The 22,389-nt window shown below is 39.7% G+C and overlaps 1 protein-coding gene across 1 annotated transcript; it reads left to right on the forward strand.

Moving 5' to 3' along the window:
- The first annotated feature begins 449 nt into the window (after positions 1–449).
- On the forward strand, positions 450–17,195 carry LOC128607020 (semaphorin-7A-like). The gene is made up of 14 exons (XM_053623634.1): positions 450–939; positions 2,363–2,511; positions 3,258–3,302; positions 3,555–3,653; positions 4,179–4,254; positions 6,615–6,722; positions 7,152–7,291; positions 8,377–8,555; positions 9,019–9,127; positions 9,212–9,407; positions 11,142–11,257; positions 11,895–12,046; positions 13,169–13,215; positions 15,216–17,195. Exons 1-14 carry the CDS (start codon positions 774–776, stop codon positions 15,557–15,559), a joined length of 1,926 nt encoding a protein of 641 aa, XP_053479609.1. The 5' UTR covers positions 450–773; the 3' UTR covers positions 15,560–17,195.
- Positions 17,196–22,389: the final 5,194 nt, after the last annotated feature.

Here is a 22,389-nt window from a genome sequence, read left to right on the forward strand (position 1 = left end):
AGTGAGTAAGAGAGAGAGAGAGCGACACACACAGAGAGAGAGAGAGTGAGTAAGAGAGAGAGAGAGAGCGACACACAGAGAGAGAGAGAGAGAGAGCGACACACACAGAGAGAGAGAGAGAGAGAGCGACACACACAGAGAGAGAGAGAGTGAGTAAGAGAGAGAGAGAGAGCGACACACACACACAGAGAGAGAGAGAGAGACTGCAACACAGAGAGAGAGAGAGAGTGAGTAAGAGAGAGAGAGAGAGCGACACACACACAGAGAGAGAGAGAGAGAGTAAGAGAGAGAGAGAGAGAGAATATTTTGTATTGTTTTTTAAGGATAACAGTTTGCATTCGTTTGAGATATTCATCATGATTAATGATTTCTGACACATTTGTAGAGGAAAAAAAACCTCCCTTCCCATTAGCCTATCTAAAAGAAGAATTTATGAGAGTGGCTTTTGTTTGAGTTGTAGATCTGAATTATGAACTGAATTATGATGACGCAAAAGTTTTCGCCCCCGAGCCTTTGAAAATTCCGTCCGACGCCAAGTAACCGTCTCTTTGTCGTTCTCTCCCCCTTCTGCAGTACTCTACATCTGTTTGTTGTTTGTTTTTTCTTTTGTTTCTCTGTTTTTAGAATAATGCTCATATTGTGTGTAGCCTCGAGATAGTATCTCGTAATTAAATCGTTCGCACGAAACAGAGCAAATATTATAGTCATTTTTTTAAACAGCTCAGTAACATAAACCGAAACTTTCCAAACCCTCCCAAAGACCCGCCCAGTGAATGAATCCACACGCACTTCAATATACCTCTAAATATACAGTATTTAGACTGATGATGGCCCCCAGAGGAGTACACACACTGCTTTTAGCTTTACTCTGGACTACATTTTCCAGCTCCACACTCGGGATTCATCTGCATAAGGCGAGGATCCGAGTGAAGAGTGAAAGTAAGAGACATGACTCTAGCTCCATCTGTCTATTTACTATCTCTCATTAATCTAACACCATATTACTTCCTACAATCTTTTTATTCTTAATGTCTTTACTGGTTTCAGTCTGGATCAGTGCTCTGTTATCAGACAGTGTGTAGCTTTGTAGGTGAGATGTGTCAGTTCAGGAGTGTTCTGTATGACTGGATACATTTAGTCTAAATACAAACCTTCAGGTGCACATAGACTACACTGTCAAGTGCAGCTTTTTGAACATGAGATATTTTAGTTTTGTATTTCTTTATTTATTTTAGTTCTGTAGATTAGTTTTGGAACTTCTCTAAATATCTGTTGAGTTTGATTTAAGAGGGTAGCGTCGCTGCCTTCAAGCTCCAGGGTCCCGGGTTCCATCATGGTGTCCGCTGATTGTCTGTGAGAAGTTTAGCATGTTCTCCCCGTGTCCGTGTGGGTTCCCTCGGGGTCCAAATATTTGGCTAAAATAACACACGCACACACACACACACACACACACACACACACATCTGGCTTCCTGTCCAGGATCTATAATGTTCCTGGGTTGGGCTCTGGATCCACTGTGACCCTGCCATGTAATTCCCTCTTTTTCTTTTGATTCTAGTCATGTATTCATGTAATTTATTAATTTGTAGTCATGTCTTTGCCCCTGCCCTGACACTGGTTTATTGCCCTATTGTATGTTGATTGTTCTAACCTATTTAGTATATTTCTGGTCACTTTGTCTATTTAGGCCCTCCTTTTTCTTTGTCTTGTTGCAAGGTTTTATCTTGTTTTTCTGCTGATTACTGTAAGTGACAAGCTGTGTTTTTCTCGTGTTCCTGGTTGCCAGTTCTGTGTTTCTGTTTCTGACCGTTTCCTGTTTTTTGATCTGTGCCTGTGCCTCAACTAGGAATATGGATATGATTTTTGTTTAAACTGCTTGTTCTCTTGCCCCTGCTATAATTTTTGATGAGGACGTTGGGACTTTCCTCAATAAAGGCCACGCTGATCTCATGTGATCGCGAGTGAAAACACATTTAGATCAAATGGACAAGGACATTTGTAATTAGGCCCTTCTAGCATAAATATATGTTGCAGTAATAACTGACACTAGTGCATTTGTAAACATGCTGGTAGACAGACCGGCGACTCTAAATTACCCCTAGATGTTAATGTGTGTGTGCATGGTGTCCTGTGATGGGAACCATCATGTGATTGCACAAGATCACATGAAAGCGCTCCATATTCCTAGATGAAGCACAGATCAAAAAACAGGAAATGAATGCATTCGATTTTGTGTTTTCCACTAGAGTAATTTCACTGTGGCATGAATTTCCCTTCACACAGACCTTTCCTCAGGCCTTTCCTCCAAAAACATCATACATCTCTCTCTCTCTGTCTCTCTCTCTCTCTCTCTCTCTCTCAGATGCAGAATTTCTCAGTTTTAATACATCAAGTGGACACATGATTGATAACCTGAAGCTGATCCGTGATCCCCACAGTGTAAACATCTATGCAGGAAGTCCTCAGGGCCTGTACATGTTAAATCCAGGAGAACATCCAGCAGTGAAGCAGGTAAACTGTAATCCCAGCATCTCTTTCCATATCTCACTTGATATCATGTAACATATACTATCATACTCTATATTATCATAAACATAATAATAGTAATAATAAGAAGAAAAAAGATTAATTGCATTAAAAATGCTACACAATCTGAGGTAGACCAGGATTTTGAAAAAAGGACAGAAGGACAGCGTTTGTACGGATTTCCTCATAAGAATCGTAGACTCCTGACCTGCCTGAGGAAAGTTCCAGAAACCCTTTGAGCTTCATTTTAACTTACTCTAGCTGTGGTGTTTCTTTGTGTTTAGATATTATGATAGCAGTGAAGCTACACAGGAAACCGGCAGCACTCACTCAGATCTTTAATCTCTAGTCTCTCGTGACACACAGTCGAGCTCATACTGCAAGAATCCGCAAAATGTTAACCATTTAAAAAAAATACGAGGGATCATAAAAACCGCATTTTGTTTTTCCATACGCGTGTGTAAACTTTTGAACTGATTCATTTGTGTAAATTGAGTTATTAATGTGTTTTGTGGACTAAATGTTAACATCTGTTATGTGAAATAACTTCTACAGGGATGAACTAAATAAACAACTAAATACAATTTTTACCATTGCTCTTGTTATTATTTTTTATGAACATTTTTCAGATTCTGTAAAGCGGATGTAAACTTATGACCTCAACTGTATGATGTATTACTACAGCTTTATTTACTGATGATATTAAATCAAGTGTTTTGGTTTGTGGACAGGTGCATGTGCCAATATTTGAACCGGAATGCAAGAGCAATCCTACTGTAAGTTCCACACATACTATATGATGATTTATGCTTGTGAAATGCACTGCTCATTAGGATTTTAAATAATGCCGTAAAGTGTGTAAACGGGTCATAGTGTAGTTTTGTTCTTGTCTTCCTCTGTGAAAATGACGGACATACGGTCTCAATTATACAGTCTTTAGTTCTCAGGCTTTGGGTGTGTTGGGAGTCAAAAGAGAACAAAATAAGTTATTATTTGTCAGTTGTGGAAATGTCTGTATTGATTTTCAGGATTGTGAATACAAAATCACTCTGCTGAAAGAGGGGAGGAATGGAAATCCACTGTTCATGTGTGGATCCAGAAGAGAGGATACAGAGTGCTGTGATGTGGTATGTTTATGGGGTTTTTTGCTTCAAATGCTAGTATGCTGGTCCTTACACTTAGCAAGACTTCTTGTGTGTAAAGTTCAGTTTTAAACACAAGAGCAAACATATTAGATTGTGGTAAAATATTCGGTCCGTACTGGATTTCGAGGAGGTTTTTTGTTTGTGATGGCGTTTTTTTTTTCTTTTCTAAATTTGCTGTGCAGTTTGCTTAGGAAAACGACCATATTCGCACAAAGTTGTTTTGCGCGGTCTTTCGCAGTGACGTTTGTTGGTAAATGAGACCTTTTTGCTGCACTCACGTTCGACACACGTGACTCGAAGTGGGCTTTGGCTGAATGTGTGTCGTGATGACGTCACATGGTGCGTCTTGGCCCAAATCTGCGGTGAAAATTTGCAGTAATTTACAAAAATCGTAAGCTTCTCCGAATATTGCAGAGTTTGCTTGATCTTGTGTTCATTTCGGCAATCGCAAAATCCTGGATGGACTGAATATTATTCCAAAATAATTTTCTTTTTCTTTCATGCCAGAGCTCAGAGCACCTTCCTGTGAACTGCTCCATACTGTGGCATCCAGCACAAATCGATGACCCATCTTTGCACGTTGGTAAGAACGCGTTCAGACCTGCGTTTCTTCACAGATCAAGCTGATAATTTTTCTTTCGTTCATTCTTGAATACCAAACAGTCAGCTTCAAAATTATTGGCACCTTTGATATAATAGTCCCCTGACCTAAAGCCATGAGAGATTCTGTATTGAGGAACACTTTCAGATTCCTCACTCAAACAATATAGGAGAAGACTCAGTGCAGAGCATTTTTACAAATAAATAAATAAATAAATAAATGCCAATTTCATTATTGTTGCATCCCTACCTGTGACACGTGGTTTTGTTGATGAGTTTTCTTGGAATAAATTATTTTCAAATAAAGGTTAGATTTCTCTCATATTGATCAATTTAAGCTAATTAATATATATATATATATATTTTTTTTTTACCATTAATTATGAAGCTCACTTTATATACTGCACTAATTTCAGAGTACACCTGTGTATCCAAACATGAGCTGTGGGCAGTTAGACACATGTCCAATTCGCATGTCCGAGTCACACAGTTTCGTAACACTCGCACATGAGGGCAGTTAACATCCTGTTTGATTAGGCAGTAAACAATTTGTGGAAGCTAATCTGAAACTTTCTGGAGAGTTTTAGAGGTAAATTGTAGGAAAAGGAAGTGGATGGAGGAAAGAGTGGCATTTACCAAAGAACTAAAGCACATTCATTAAAGATTCCAAACTTAATATGGTGACCAGCATCTTGTGAGATGTGCATGTTATCTGAGCAGTTTCATTGGAATTGATGTTTAACGCACAGGCCAGATCCCATTTGCATTTGTGTGGGAATAGATTAGTTACACAGTCATGTGGAAAAATAAGTACACCCCATGGAAATTATTGGCTTTTTTTAACATATTTGGACAAGCAAACATTTGATCATCTTTGAAACAGCGCCTGTTGATAAAGTTGATATACTTGAACAGAACCACAAGGAAAATGAGCTTTTTCAATCATTTATTCAACAGGAATATCAATAGATGTGATCATCTTCTGTGGAAAACCTAAGTACACCCATGGCCTCAGAAGCTACTATTGCCCCCTTTAGCAGAAATGACTTCTTGTAGGTGTTTTGCATAATTGTCCACCAGTCTCTGACAGTCTGCTGGAAGATTTGACCGCTCTTCCATGCAATATTCTTTCAGTTGCAAGATATTTGAGGGTTTTCATTCATGTTCTGCCCGTTTCAAATCCCTCCACAACATTTCAAAAGGATTCCAATCCGGGCTTTGACGAAGCCATACCATATCCCTCCGTTTTATCTTTTTGAGCCATTCCTTGGTGGATTTTCTCGTGTGATTAGGATCATTATCCTGTTGAAAAGTCCACTTTCAGTTCAACTTCAACTTTTGGACAGATGGCCTAACATTATCTTCATGCACTCTTTGATATGATGCAGAATTCATAGTTGAATCAATGAATGCAAGCTGTCCAGTACCTGAGACAGTGAAGCAACCCCAAACCATAACATTTCCACCACCGTGCTTCACAGTTGGTATGAGGTGCTTCTCCTGAAAAGTTGTCTTTGATCTGCGCTAAACATGTCTGCTATTACTGTGGCCAAACCACTCTATCGTTGATTCATCTCTCTAGAGCACATTATTCTAAAAGGCCTGGTCTTTGCCTATATGCTCATTGGCAATCTGTAGTCCTGCAAAGGCTTTTTTCCTGGCATGCCTCCCATGCAGGTCAAATTTGTGCAATCTCTTTCTGATTGTAGAAGCATGCACTTTGACACTAACCGTTGCGAGACTTACTAGCAAATCCTGTGATTAAATTTTGGGGTTCTTGGAGACTTCTTTTTTGCATCAGATGGTCTGCTCAAGGGCTGAATTTGTTGGGACGGCCAGTCATGGACCAACTGGCAGTTGTTCGAAATCTGTGCCATTTGTAGATTATATAACTTACACCCAATCTTCAACACCTGATTCTAATTTTAATGGATAGGTGTGATAAATGTAGGGATGTACTTACTTTTTCCATGTGACTGAGCTGTTTTTTTGTTAATTTAAATTGTTAAAATTACTACAAAATGTCATTTTATGTCATTTGATAGAGTGTATTGCTTTTATTAAGAGGCACTGTTTCAAAGAGGATCAAATGTTTGCTTGTCCAAATATGTCAAAAATGCCAACAATTTCCATGGGGTGTACTTAATTTTTTACATGACTGTAGATTAGTGAGTGATTAGTACATGACATGTTCTTTTCATATCTGCTGCCTAACCTTTCATCACAGATTTATGTTGCATTTATGTTGCCTATCTGACCACTGGAACATGGCTGGTACAGCTGGTGAATTCTGAATGTGTATCATACCCCGTGTCTGATGTGCGTTTGTTGTGTGTATCCCAGGTGACTCGCTATATTACACAGTCTCGGATGGGAGCGATGGTAAAAGTAGCAAAGGCCTTTACAGATGGACCACTGACGGAATCACCTGGACATATCTGAGACAAACCGGTGAGAGAGACATCCAGCTGTTGTGCAGTAAACAGTTCACATTACTACAGATTTGTAAAGAACCAGACTCAGCAGAGGAGTTATGATCTGCGTGCAGACGAGTCAGGATCCACGCAGAGAGGGGTTAGGATCCATGTGCAGAGTTTATCGGGTTTAAAGAATGGTCGACCACAGGGTAACAATCAAGGAAAACATAGCTCATGACTTTCACAACTCAAATGAATGTGCAATAAGTAGCAGAAAACCATGTGCATATATGTTGCATATACGTGACCGAACCAGGAAGTAGACATGAAACGGAAAATAAGCAACTGACTAGTCTTCCGATGGCATTTACCTCTGCTGAAGGAAAGGGATACACTCCTGGAGTGTTGTGATAAGATTATACTAACCTTTAAATAAATTTGTTTTGTTTTGTTTTGTTTTCAGAGCACAGGTATGTAAAAATTTTAGCAAATGAAGGCAATGGGTCACTTGATGGAAAAGTGTACTCCTTCTTCATCGAGCAGAACCAGGACCCGGATTCGGACATGACCCTCTGGATACCCCGAGTTTCTCAGATCTGCATGGTAAAATGCGTGACGTTGTGTTTTGCCTGAAATAATATTTCTGCGTTTATGTTTTTATTCGAGTTCTGCTTTTACAGAACAACAACAAGGCCATGAGCTTTTTATATAAACATCTTATAATAGAGCCAGTCAGTACGTTTACATGGACAACAATAATCCGATATGAACCCGATTAAGACGATACCCTGATTAAGAAACTAGCATGTAAACAGAGATTATTGATGACCTTAATCTGACTAAAGTAATACTCAAAGTAAACACAAATGGAATTAAGACGTGTGGAGTATTCCTGTTTTAGTCGCATTATCGACGTGCGTCACAGACATGTACACACCTTAATCACACTATTAACGTCATGTGGGAGATTTCAACACATTTTGTGACAGGACACGTACACACACGGCAGTGCTCAACCGTTTAACAGGAAACAGGAGAGCACGGCTGTGTCCGAAACCACGTACTTACCTACTAGTAGGTGAGATACATGCATTTATTTACCCACTATATAGTAGGCAAGTACGCGGTTTGGGACGCAGCCCACGGCTTCAAGCAGTCGTCTATTAGCACGTATAGCATGATAAATAATTAACTGCACTTGGAGCTTTCATAAAATTAAAAATGAAACACCCAAAACTGTAAACGGTCCCATAACGAAGACCAACTGTATGTCGATACGTGAAATTCTAGAGGGAACGTCGGACGGTGTGGCGTGGGGACGTAATGACCTGTACTGTTAATCGATCTATGTTCTATAACATGTAAAACAGGAACATGAAAGGAATATTCTAAAAGCGACTCATGTAAACACCTTAATCAGAATATTGTCATTCGGAATAAGGTCAATAATTAGATTACTGCTGTCCATGTAAACGTAGTCATCGTTGTGAGATAGTGATGTTATACATATGATATATACTTGATTTTAAACTGTAATAAAGCCTTAAAACCTCCACACATTCAAGAACATTTGCCTAACAGTATAGATTCCGCCTACAGCTGCCCATCGCTCATGCTCCCAGTTCAGCTCTTGAATCAGCTCCTGCTCTGCCCAGACTAAACTGACCATTTCCTCCTTCTGTACTCAGGCGGATCGGGGTGGCAGTAAATCAATTCTGCAGTACCGCTGGACGTCCATGCTGACCGCACGCATGTTTTGTGGTGATGAGAAGAAGCGGATCTCGTATACCGAGCTGCTGGACGTTGCTGTGCTGGAAGATGCGGACTGGAAAAACACCACAATTTATGCCCTCTTCAAAAATGCCTAGTAAGATGATGCATCGTAGCGAGCACCTGACCAGGTGTTCAGTGTTATTCGCATGATGTACATCTACCTCCACACAGCACTTTGTATTTCTGTATTGGGAAGTGACCAGAAGTGCTCATTCAGGAATATTTCCATTTACTGTTCACGTGGAAGTTAAAAGTGCTTCCTCATTTCAGGAACCTTGTGTTTCTGTCAGCTGTTTCTGTTCCTTTAGACACTCACAGTCTGTGGTCTTCATTTAATGGAGGTTGATATTCAGGAATATTTCCATTTACTGCTCACGTGGAAGTTAAAAGTGCTTCCTCATTTCAGGAACCTTGTGTTTCTGTCAGCTGTTTCTGTTCCCTTAGACACTCACAGTCTGTAGTCTTCATTTAATGGAGGTCGAAACACCGTGTGTGTTTGTGTGTGTTTGTGTGAAGGCTATAAAGCTGACCTTTGTGCCTCTGTTTCTCTCCCATAGCAACACGAGAGCCGTGTGTGTTTACAAAATGTCCGACATCATTCGGGTCTTCACGAGCAACACATTCAAAGATGAATCTGAGAGGTTTTCTTCACCACGTCCTGGAGAGGTACACTACCATTCAGTAAAACAGAAATAAACCACAACTTTATCTCTCCGCCCTTCTTAAATTAGTTATAACTGTGTTTTACAGTGTGTAGAAGACAGTCGTACGTTATCACCAAGTTTTCTGAAGTTTATGACACGTCATCCGGAGTTGAAGCAGTGGATTAAGCCTGCACGGGACCCTCTGTTGTTCAACCACCATCACTACACACTCCTGCAGGTGGACAGAGTGAAGAGCAAGAGATCAGAAAACAGTCATCATAATGTCCTCCTCATGAGTCTAAGTGAGCAGTTTTCTGTTTACCTGTAAAGCAGTAGTCTTACAGAAACATGACATCGTAGTTAAGTACATTCAGCCTCTGATGATCATTTCTTCCATCACTGGGTTGCAGTGTTATGCATTCCATTAGAGCTTGATCTGGAGAACCTGGATTGGACACAACTTCTTATTTAACCAGAATATACTAACTGCAGGGTGCACGGTGGCTTAGTGGCTAGCATGTTTGCCTCACACCTCCTGGGTTGGGGGTTTGATTCCCACTGTGGCCCTGTGTGTGGAGTTTGCATGTTCTACCCGTGCTGCGGGGGTTTCTTCCGGGTACTCTGGTTTCCTCCCCCAGTCCAAAGACATGCATGGTAGGCTGATTGGCATGTCCGTATGAATGAGTGTGTATGTGATTGTGCCCTGTCCAGGGTATACCCCGCCTTGTCCCAGATGCTTCCTGGGATAGGAAGCATATCCCAGGCTTCCTGGTTCCCCCTGATCCTGAAAAGGATAAGTGGTATAGAAGATGGATGGATGGATGGATGGATACTAACTTTTAGGATGCCAGTAATGCTACATGCTATGAAATGATAAACTAGTGCAAAATGGTGTACAGCATACATAAGGCTGTGAGTTTTACTGATCTAAAAAAAGGCGCTGTTGGATATGTGGCATTTAGCAGTTGGGGAGAAATTTATGGGTTTGGATGCATTTAGCAGTCAGAGGTGGTGTTTTATGATAAGGGCATTTGGCAGTCACAGGGTGTTTATTTGGGGGTTTTGGGGAAATTAACAGACAGAGTGGTATTTACATTTGGGTTTTGGACAGTCACAGATTACAGGGTATTTAACTTTTAGGTTTGAGACGATTAGAGGTCAAAAGGTATTCATTTTGGGGTTTGGGGGAAATTAGAATTTTATGAGGATAGTTTGGGGGGTTTAGGGCAATTAGCAGGCAGGGTCATATTTATATTTGGGTTTGAGGCAGTTAGAAATTTCGCAGGGTGATATTTATTTTTGGGGTTGGGGCATTTGGCATTCAAGGGGCTATATATTTTGGTTACTGGGGAAATTAACAATCAGGGGTATTTATATTTGGGTTTTTGGTAAAATTAATAATAAGGGTGTATTTATAGTTGGGGTTTGGAGCATTTGGCAGATATATGGGCGATATTTGGGTTTTGGGTAATTAGAGGTCAGGGTGTGTTTATTTTGGGGTATGTAAAAATTTTCATGAGAATAAATTAAAGTCACTAAATCCACGTAAAGAAGGTTAGGATGCATGCAAATGCAGATAAGAGTTTATTTAGAAAGAGACAGGCAGACAAATCCGAATCACGAGACAATAGCGTGGTCAAAATAACAGGCAAAGGGTCAGGCGATTGGCAAACAGGCATAAACTAGGCAAGGCAAGAATCATCAACGAGGAACAAGAAGCAATATCAATGAACGTAAAACAAAATGAGGAAACGGGTACAACGCTTGGTAAGGTGAGAACACTCAATACTAGGCAAAGTCAAGGTGTTCAAATAGTCTCTTATATAGCGTGGAGTGAGTGAGTGTGAGATTGGCAACAGGTGTGTGTGATTAGAATTCCGGAGAAGGTGACCGTGTATGTGTGTGTGTGTGTGTGTGTGTGTGTATGTGGAAGTGTAGTCCATGGCGGCCATGTTTGTAGGCCGCAGTGCAGGATGGGAAATGTAGTCATTGGTTTGCTGTGATATGACAATGATTGGTTTGTTTTCTTTCCTTAGACAATGGCAACGTCCATAAAGTCCTGGAGCAGGATGGTGACCCCTTCATCATTGCAGAGTACGAGCCCTTTAAAACCAGGACACACATCTCCAGCATGCTGCTCGACAGTACAACAGTAAGCATTTTTCCTTCCTATTTTAATTGTGGCCAATTCCAATACCAACCAGGGAGGGTAAAGGCTAACATGTGCTTCCCCTGAGACACGTGAAGGCAGCCAAGCTCAATTTTTTGTACAGCTGCACATGCTACATTACAGGGCAGCGCAACACAGAGGAAAGCGCTATCCACCCCCTGCTGCTGTATGATTGGTTATTGTTGCTGTGATTGATAGGACCCTGTTGGACTCCTGGCCACACATTACTGTGGCTTCATCAGGATTTGACTTTGCAATCTCCAGACAATAGGAATTTTTCAGTTGCACCACTTGGGAGACCAAATCTTTATTTTGAAGGGTAGTAGGGACAAGAATGAGTTCCAAATCTTGATTAGTGAGACATGGCAAACCTGTCATAAATGGACTCACCTATGCTGATAATGCAGGACATGTTACTGGGACAAACTAAGAATGTCACAAAACAACAAAATAACACTCCTTAAGAACGTATACGTATGTATACTATATTTATACATATGTATATATATAACACTGAATCTGTTACTATTAAAGCGGAACTGTGTTTCTTCAGACGTGTAAATCCTGTGCCTATAGTATATTTTAGTACAGTATAGTAATTTATTATTTCATCCTGCAGAAAAAGCTCTATGTGAGCTCCATCAGTGAGGTGATCCAGATCGACCTGCAGGACTGCAGTGTGTACGGGAAACACTGCGCCTCGTGTGTGATGGCCCGAGACCCGTACTGCGGCTGGGACTTGGACTTGGAGACGTGTTCAGCTAACACTGGGTACGTGCTGAAACTCACTCAAATTATTTTCTCTAGACATTTCAATTGGTTTGAATACATGGTCAAGTAGCACTGCATCATTGTGGTGTCTAGTGTTTATGTGTTTGTTCGAGCCCTTGAACACACTAAATGCAGGACATGCAGTGCAGTGCCATTATTCACAAGGATGATGGGTCTAGTGCTGTACATCCAACATACAGTAGGTTTTAAAACCATGCACTCAGGCTTAAAACTCTTTTCAAGTTAAAAAACTTGAAAGCTAACCTATTTAGGGAAAGATAAGCTAATGAGTCGAAGCTAACCTAGTGGGTTAGTTCTGTATTATTGTGTGTGTGCATGTGTACATTATATTTATTGATTTAGTTATTTATTTATTATTCCATACAAAGTTATGTTGAGAAAGAATGGAACTCTCTGTCTGCATCAATGGGAATTATAGCATGGTCCACCATAATAATACTATACTTAGGTTAGGAATAAATCACTCTTTGTCATGCTGTTATAGGAAAATAATCCGTTACGGGGTGGTGAGATGCAACACAATGTGAAGCAGAGTTACTGTTTCCACCCCGAAGTTGATTATTTTACAATACCGGCATGTCCTGAAGTGTTTATTCCTCTCACACCACAGCAATTTGACCACGGTTACATTTTATTATTGATTAAAGAACGTGTCCTACTTTTTATCCGTTTATAGTTACATTTAATGTTGTGGAACGTCCTTGAGACAAGTTACAGTCATGGGGGGAAAAGAAAGTTCACCCTCCTTCAACTCTATGTTTTTATTGATCAGGGCCTGAATAACAATTGTGTGGTCCTCACGAACTTCTATAAACAAAACAAAACTGCTGTCAGAGCTGCTGTTGTAGACAATTAATCATATTTCAATCATATCATATTTGAGAACTCAACAGCAGTGTGGTAAAATAATAATTAAATCCTGAAAGTGAAAGTGAAGAAAGATTGTAGAACATTTGAGAAATAAGCTCTTCATAATTGATGAAACAGACAGCTCATACTTGTTGGTCCTGCTCTACATGCTGAAATGTTCATCATAATTCACAGTCAGAACTTTTATTTTTTTATCTAAAACCTAATTATTTGTGCAATTTTTCCTCATAGAGCCTTACAAGATGTGACCCATGGAAACTACTCTCTATGTGAAAATGGTAGGGGTGTGTGTGTGTGTGTGTGTGAGAGAGAGAGAGAGAGAGAGAGAGAGAGAGAGAGAGAGAGAGAGAGAGAGAGAGAGCATGAGTGAGAGGCTACATGCTTACCTCATTCTTTCTAAATTACACTGTTGTTAATTCAGGGTGTGTTCACACCAGAGTGGTGGTGGTGTTTTTTCAGACTTGAGACCATTTGCTGAATTATTTCAGATATATAAAGCTAGCAGGTTTGGAAAAGTACCATTATGGCCATTAATCAGTGTCTGGTAAAAGAGTAGAAGTACTAAAGTAATGCATTATTTAATTAGACATTACATTTCACTTTAGAAAAATTGTGCTCACAGCAGAAGTCAGCAGAAATCAATATGCAGTTTAGTAAGAATGTGTAAAAACAAGCCATGGAGCATTGCTGCTGGAGAAAGATTTAAGCGTTCAAGCCGAGTGTCAAACCTTTAATGGATGCTTTTTACTCCAAACTAGAATTTCAGATGCACCCTAAATGCATGAAGCTATAATTGCAATAATAAATAAAGCACTGGCTTCCACCATAAACTTTATGAACTCTTATTAGCTGAAAAAAACCTATACAAGCCAGACTGATATTATTATACGATTATATTAAATTATACTGATATAATTTTGTATCTCTGAATCCAGGACATTTTTTCTAGCACATTTGCCTACTTAAATATATTCTTCAGTCAATCCCAGGTCCATATACAAGCTTATAGGTTGTATTTGGCATTTGCATTTTTATTTATCATTTATTATCATTCATGGGGAAAAATAAAGTACTTTTTCCTTCAATTCTGTTTTTATTTATCAACACAAATACAAGTCCACCAACTTCTATAAACAAGTGTGTGATCTCGATTCATTTGTGTCAACATCATGCCAAGAATAAAGGACATCGGCCATGACCTCAGAAAAGCAGCTGTTAAGGGTTATAAGGCCATCTCCATACGATTTGAAATTCACCATTGTACAGTGAGAAGAAAAAGTGTGGATTAGAAAAAGTTTTCTCTCCAAAAAGAATATGGAGCATGGTGGGCGGAGCGGTGATAATTTGGGCTTGTTTTGCAGCCGTGGGACCTGGGAAACTTGCAGTCATTCAGACAAGAATGAACTCCACATTATATCAGAATATTCTAGAGATAAATGTGAGGCCATCTGTCCAGCAATTTAAGCTGGGCCGAAATTGGTCAATGATCCCGAGGACACCAGCAAATCAACATCTGAATGGTTAAAGAAGAAAAAAATATATAGGTGTTGGAATGGCCAAGTCAAAGTCCAGACCTCAACCCCACTGAGATGCTGTGGATCTTAAGAAAGCCGTGCCTGCAAACATCAATGAACTGAAGCAATGTTGTAAAGAAGAGTGGTACAAAATTTCCCCAAAATGTTACTGAATTGTAGAGTGTAATTGTTTTTTTCCACCTGGTTTCTGAATGTTAGTTTAGAAACTGTCAGTGGCCCCCAAGATATTGTTTTAAAGCAAATAATCTGAATTAAATCGAATCAGTTTCTGCAAATATAGGCTTCGGCGAACAAAGAGAAAGTGTAAGAGCAGACAGTGTGTTTATGTTGTACAGAAACATTTCTGTTTTAAGATGTACACGTATTACTCTTATATCTTAAAACAGAAGGGAGGCAGAGTTTTATTCTTTAACCATGAGTCTGTTGTGAGGAGAGTAGACTGTCAGGTCAGGATTGGTTTTTATAAGCTGCTCACATGATGGTACTTAATAGAGTCCATGTCACAATCCATTTTCAGTAGCAAACAGTTGATTGTGCGAGTTGATTTTGTCCTACACTCATGTCATGTCAACTGAGGAACTTTATATATTATTCCACAGTATGGATGGAGTTATTATCTTATATATTACATATATTGATGGGATGACAATAAAATTTGACTTGCATTGACTAGGAATATTGAACACTTGTGTAATATTGTCTGATCTCTAATATTGTCCTTTGTCCTGCTGTTATCTTTGCAGGTGTCCTCAAAATCAATGAGTCCCGGACAAATAGCAACTCTCCTAGCAGCGTCCCTCGAGACTCTAAGTTCTACCTTAGTTGCCCCATGGAATCCCAGTATGCCTCATATGTTTGGGACCACCGGGGCAGGATAAGAGAGTGTGTCTTAACTGAACAGGACTGCCTTTTGCTGATCGACAGCATGAGCGAAAAGGACGAGGGCGTTTATGAATGCGTCTCCTCAGAGAACGGCTACGACAGGACGATCGTCCGTCAGGAGCTGCAGATGAACGCCGCCTCAGAGACCAGAATGACTCGCGTAGCTTTAGCGTGCCTTCTGTTCCTGATCTCTGTGATCTTCTAGCGCTGTCTGGATGTTGAATTTATGTAGTATCTTTCTGCTTTCAAAGAACTGACTGCCTGTTAAAATCGTGGATCTCATTGAAGCTACATCATTTGAATTTCTAGCCTTAACATATTTGAATATTGTCCCTATACTTATGATTTTGATTTGCCGACCACCTAAGCCTGCACCACAGTTTCTGTCTGAGGTTAATGAACTGCTCACTGTTGCATCCTCTGTTTGCTCTGAAATTCTCCTTGTGGGAGAGATTAACATTCGTTTAGATTCATCTTTGACCTCTGTAGTTTTGTCTGTCCTTCATTGCATTGAATTTAGGCAACATGTAGACTCCCTACTCACAGTAAGAGTCATGTTTTAAATACTGTTTGCACTGCTGACTTAGACATCTCTCAGCTCTGTGGCACTCTTTTAGGTATCTCTGATCACAAACTTAGTCCTGCTGCTCCCAAGCTCTGGAACACCTTGCCTCAATACCTCCTTGAATGCTCAACCCTTTCATTGTTTAAATCTAAACTTAACATGCACCTATTCACACTACACTGCCAGCTCTCAGTAATTCCCTGTTCTACTCTGTTATATGTTTATGTATGTATGTATTTATCTGTTTCTATGTGTACACATGTATGCATGTGTGTATATATATCATGTCACGGCTAACCAGCAACTCCCATTTCCCAGAATGCAGCATGAACTACAAACATGGCAGACAACTACAACTCCCAATGGAACACACAGACCTGTCACCTTCTCCTGAGGACTAATCACACACACCTGTTCTCAATCACACCAGACTACTTAAGAGACTCTCATACACAATGTCTTTGTGAAGTATATGCTCAGTTGACTTGTCGCTGTTGTTTACCAAGCCTTTACCTTTCGTCATTGCACTGTTTTTTTTTTAGATTTATTTATTTTTATTTTGTTATTCCCTCAACTTTGATTCTTTGTCTTGCCTAGTTTGGATTGTTTGCATGATCGCTTGACCCTCGCCTGTCTACGGTTATTGATTTCTATCTAACCCTGTGGAGTTGTCTTCTTTTTAAACTGCCTTACCTGCACTTGCTTCCGTCTCAGCCTCCATTAAGTAACAAATATATATGTTATGTAAGTATGTTTACTTGTGTATATACGCTTACTTGCATGGATGTTTTTGTATATGAGTATGTATAGTGTGTATATAAGTGACCTTGGGTCTGAGAAAAGTGCTATAAAAAATAATCATTATAATTATTATTTCTCATAATGAAGGCTGATGTTGAATTTTTGGGGAAAGAAGCACACGCACAGCCAAAAAAAAAAAAAAATAGTGATGAAATAAAGCAAATACCGGTTAGCAGATGTTGCCATGATGGAATTTAAACAGCAGGTTCCCAACCCTGGTCCTGGACATGTGGCTGCATTTGTTGGTAAAAAGGATAAACCAACATGAGTTGTTTATGGGAGGAAAGTAAGCCATTTTGAACATGAGAAAAGAGGGGAAATCAATCAGAGCCACTACTCAACCATTTGGTATAGCCAATAGAACAATTTGAAATGTCCTGCAGAAGAAAGAAACCACCACCACCTGGTGTACGAACAACCAGACATGGAATAGATCAGCCAATGGAAAACAACAGTTGATGACAGCAACACTGTGAGAACTGTGAAGAAAAACAACAGTCAGTGATATCAACAACAACCTCTACAGGGCAGGGGTGAAGGTATCGCAATCCACCATTTGAAGAAGAGCAGAAATATAGAGGCCATACCACAAGATGTAAACCACTCATCAGCAGTAAGAATCAGAAAGCCAGAATGGAATTCACAAAGAAATACAGAGACGAACCACAAAAGTTCTAGAAACAAGATGAACCTCTACCAAAGTGATGGAAAGGCCAAAGTGTGGAGAAAGAAAGGATCTGCTCATGATCCAAAACATAGAAACTCATCTGTGAAACATGGTGGAGGTAGTGTCATGGCTTGGGCTTGCACAGGTGCTTCTGGAACATTCCCGCCTTCAGATATCTTTTTCCTTCACTGTCTTGCCGAACTTCCGATAATTATAAACATTTAAAGCTCAGAAGGTTAAGGGGAACTCACGAATCTCAATCGCACGAAATCAGGCTTGTACAGTCACTTGTGGGAGGAAACATCCGCTTTCACAGACTGTGGCATGGGGAAGTGTTCACTCTTTCCACACGACTAGACGAAATAAATGCAGAAAATAAGTCCATGTCTTGTTGTAATACATTACCAAAGTTAAATAATGCATTCATTTTTTTTTTTAATTATTAAATTTTTTTCAGAGTGCCACAACTGCTTTAGTTTGCTTTGCTGTATCTTCCACCTGCAGTGGATGTTGAGCAAACTATAAAACGTGAGAAAAAACCTACAATACACACATCACACACCAGACTAAGATATAATGTAAAACTTTATCATAATAATGTGGTGTGGAAAGCCCTGAGAACCACAGATTTAATAATAATATTACTGATGTGAACAAACCTGAATTTCAAAAAAAACAAAACAAAAAAAAAACCCAAAGTGCTCCACTTTTGAATACAATCAGCATACACAAGTTTTATAAGTGTTCACAGGAGTCTTGTCTTAAATCTCGTTTTAATTAGAAACATCATCGGTAAGATCATCATTATAATTAGATCAATAACAGCATTATAATATCATAACAACAGCAGTACAAAAATATGCACAAGGACCATTGTTCAGTTTTCTGAAGCGACCGTTGTACAACTATAAGCAAAAAAAAAAAAAAAAAACCCCTGGAAAAACAAAAACGAAACTCGAAGACAAATGAGGTATTCCATAAACCGGTTGCATATGCATGTATAATACACAGACAGATGTGGAGTCGAGGTGAAATGGTGACACAGCTGCTGATGTAGCTTCGGCTTTCAACACGCCATCACTGACTCCGTGATGATGCAGAAATGTCGAGGTGTGTGTAGTGAGCAATAAGATTTCTCAACAGGAACACACTCAACCCTGGGCCAGCAACAACACTGTAGATTGACTCATCGTAAATCTTGATGATTTGCGGTTGTGATTTATCGTACGAATACATAACGCGATAAAAACCGCTAGATCTTTTCAAAATAGTAAAATTATCAGATGATCAATATCAATATTTTGTACACTCTTCTGGCCACAAGTTTCAGAATGTTCGACGGTGCAATCTGATTGGCTCTCTGCACTCTCATGTGCTGGTTTTCAGCAGGAAACTAAACCTGAACATGACACAATGAGCACGATATAGTCACTGGACTAAAAAACAACAACAACAACAAAAAAAAACCCTCATGGCATCCCATCTTTACAAGGTACAGGGTTCTGTTTGAACCGGTTAGTGCTGAGTAAATGAAATAACGTCATTGCTCAAGAATGTTGATGTCACAGCTCCGTATTCATACTGCAGTTGGTGCATCCCTATACGTTTGAGACTGCAATGCTTTCTGGGTAAAGTTCTGTTCCTGAATTCTACACTGATGCTGACTTGACCACCCAGGTGGTCTTTACTGAGCTAAAGTACTGGAACATCTTTTCTGAAAACTGTGTAAACTGAATACATCTTGTATTTGAGCGCCATCTAGAGGCAGGTGATCAGCACGACAGATCGTGGATGACAGAGTGACTAAGGTAACTTTGACTCTTTACTCAAAAACGCCTCACATCTACTCTCCAGAGCGATACATCTCAGACCTCATGACCAAATGATCTCACAAACTATTTCATAAAAGTATTATTAACCAACACATCAGTTCGGGTCCTCTCCAAACAGTCCGGTCCGCCCCTTTTCTCCCTCGACAAGATGCCGGTCCTGGTTCTGGAGTCATTACCAACAGCACCATCAGTGCTTTTCCACCATCTGTTTTCTACCTGCAATTAGTTTCCACTTACTGTTTGAGATGCAAAACTGGAAGGAAAACTTCTAAATAATCATAGCTTTATCTTATGATCTTAAATGTGTATAGATACTGTACATTACGAAGAGAAATAAAGCTCAAAAGGAAGAAACAGAGATCATCAATGCTTCACTATTACTTCTGTAAAATTGTCTAATCTCTAGTATGGTCCGTTGTGCTGCTTTTATCTTTGCAGGTGTCCCCAAAATCAGCGAGTCTAGGATGACTAGCAACAGGGACTCTTCAAACTGCATCCCTCAAGACTCTAAATTCTACCTTAAATGCCCCGTGGAATCCAAGCATGCCTCATATGCTTGGGACCAGCAGGGCAGATGAAATGAATGTGTCTCAGCTGGACAGGAGAGTGAGAGTGTTTATAAATCCACAGTTATAAAGCCACATGTGAACGGTAGGGTGTTAGTGTTGGTTTATTCCAGACGTTGCTGTACAAGCTGTGGCCTTGACAGGCCTCGCCCGCTAGTCCGCACCCAATGTGCTGTGTAATGAAGTCTGAGGCCAAGCATTCCAGGACTTAAAAGACAGCATGTGCAATACATTAGTATCGCAGAGAACAAAGACTGATTAGCCTTTTATGGTATAAAAGAATGCGTCTGAAGTGAGTCTGAGGGCAGTGTTACTGCAGGACAAGGGGAATGATCATAAGCCACATAAGTACAGTACAAAAGTAGGAAGTTGTTCCTCCATGAGACAAAATTCTCTACTATTGAGAAAGAGTGTTTGGTACTGAAATACTATCCAGTGGCCAAAGAGTGTACTGTATACTGAAGACTGACCATGGGGCCTTGCAATGGCTGCACTAGATGATAAAAAACAGTAATGCAAGAATTACCCACTGTTATTTGTCAATCCCACCATTTAGGTTCTCTGTCAAATACAGGACTTGAAGCAGTACCGTGACTGCTGACTTCCTGTCCCGCCGCTCAGAGGGAGAGCAGTCTTAAGGAGAGGTCTGTGTGATGCCTAGACACTACTCCTCGTCGACATAGCATTCTACACAAAGGAAGCATTTGTATAATAAATGCTAGATCATATGGGTGCATGCATCTTTTAGCTCGCATTGTACACACTACCAGTTATTTTGCATGTCCCATACATCCACTGTGTTAAAGCCCTGATGTATTTATTTATTTATTTATTTATTTATTTTTATGATAACAGATGATAACACATAACATGGACAATGCTCATGCTCAAGTCTATGTAGAATAGCATAGATACCTCTAGTGAACCTTTCTGGCAAAAAAAAAAAAAAAAATCTTATTAATCTTAATTAATTATCTTATCTTAATTATCTTATGACAAGTGACTTAACTGTTCATGTGACTTAACCATGAAGTGCTTCTATTAACAAATATTTCACATAAAGCTTTGTAGTTTTTAAAGAAAGCAATAGTGATTTTTTTTTTTTTTATCTGCTGGACATTTGTTTAAACTGATTATTGTCTATTTTTAAACTGTTTTACTGCCTTTCACATTTCATATTACCGGTAAGTCCTTTATTGTTGCACAGCTCCCTCTAGTGGACGTCTGACCAAACTGTCATTTGTTATTGTATGGTTCTTTGCAGTACATTTTTAGTTAAACACAACTTTTGTCGTTACACAGATTCACAGGGGTGAAGTATAATATTGTTTAAGCTCAGCTGGCCCTATCAGCTTCATCCCTACAACATGTGTAGACACTGAACGACATGTTATGACAGATAACATGAATTATAAGTGACTACGCACAGGAGGCAATCTGACAGAATGATAAAGAAACACACATGGAGAACTCACTCGCAAGTAAGCAAGTACTTTATCCTGGTCTGGGTCATCGTGGATTCAGAGCCTGTCCCGGTCAACACTGGGCATGATGTGGGAATACACCCTGGATAGGATGCCAGACTATCACAGGTCACCATACACACACTTTCACACACTCGTTCATACCTATGGCGTGTTTTTGAGAGGTGGGAGGAAACCAGAGGAAAGCCACACGGACATGAGGAGAACATGTAAAACTCCACACAGACAGTAACCTGAACTCAGGATTGAAGCTGGGACCCTGGAGCTGTGAGGTGACAATGCTGCAAAACTGCACTATCACAAGGATCACAGCTAATAATAGTAATAATAATAATCATTTGAACAACAAATTTTATACACATGAGCTTGGAGAAGAGCCATCTGAGAGAGAGAGAGAGAGAGAGAGACAGACAGAGAGAGAGAGAGAGAGCATTTTGCTTTACAAGGATGAAATGAATTCATTTTAGGTCTTCATTATTGGTCTTAATGATTTTGACAAATTTATAGAGAAAGCACTATTAGTCTGTTTAAAAGATGAAGTTATGAGAGTGAGTTTTGTTTGAGTTGTGGATCTTAATTATGCTGCTGCAAATTAAATTTTTGACCATTCCTTGCCACGCCAAAGAACAGTCTCTTTGTCTTTCTCTCTTCCTCCTGCAGTGTCTATATATTTCTTTGTTCCTCTGAATGCTAGCATTGTGTCTTTGCGCCTTCAGGTTCAGGATCGGGATTACAGAAAGCCTTTGTTTAACGTGACTAGTTTACATCATTAAAAAACAGATTTCATACATTGTGTGTCTGACTTTGTCCTAACAAGTGTCCGCAAAGCACATGCACATTTAAGGCACAAACAACAAGGTAACCAAACCCCCCAAAATATAAAGCACGACCTCGACTTAGTATCTCGTGATCGTGAGAAATTACATTTAAATTCGCATGAAAACAGAGGAGTAAAAGGTGTTTTTTTTTTTTTTTCAACAACTGACAAAAATAACTTATTTTGGTCTCTTTTTACTCCCAACACTCCCAAAGCCTGAGAACTAAAGACTATAATTGAGACTGGATGTCCTTCATTTTCACAGAGGAAGACCGTCCCGTCACGGGTTATAATCAAACCCCC

The sequence above is a fragment of the Ictalurus furcatus genome, chromosome 4, assembly GCF_023375685.1.
Source record: "Ictalurus furcatus strain D&B chromosome 4, Billie_1.0, whole genome shotgun sequence".
NCBI lineage: Eukaryota > Metazoa > Chordata > Actinopteri > Siluriformes > Ictaluridae > Ictalurus > Ictalurus furcatus.

What these genes read in the sequence shown, in the direction of transcription:
- LOC128607020 (XM_053623634.1), top strand. Translation starts at nt 774, where the DNA reads ATGAATCCACACGCACTTCAATATACCTCTAAATATACAGTATTTAGA. An exon ending in GATCCGAGTGAAGAGTGAAA is followed by an intron (nt 940 to 2,362) that starts GTAAGAGACATG and finishes TCTCTCTCTCAG; the next exon opens with ATGCAGAATTTCTCAGTTTT. An exon ending in AATGCAAGAGCAATCCTACT is followed by an intron (nt 3,303 to 3,554) that starts GTAAGTTCCACA and finishes ATTGATTTTCAG; the next exon opens with GATTGTGAATACAAAATCAC.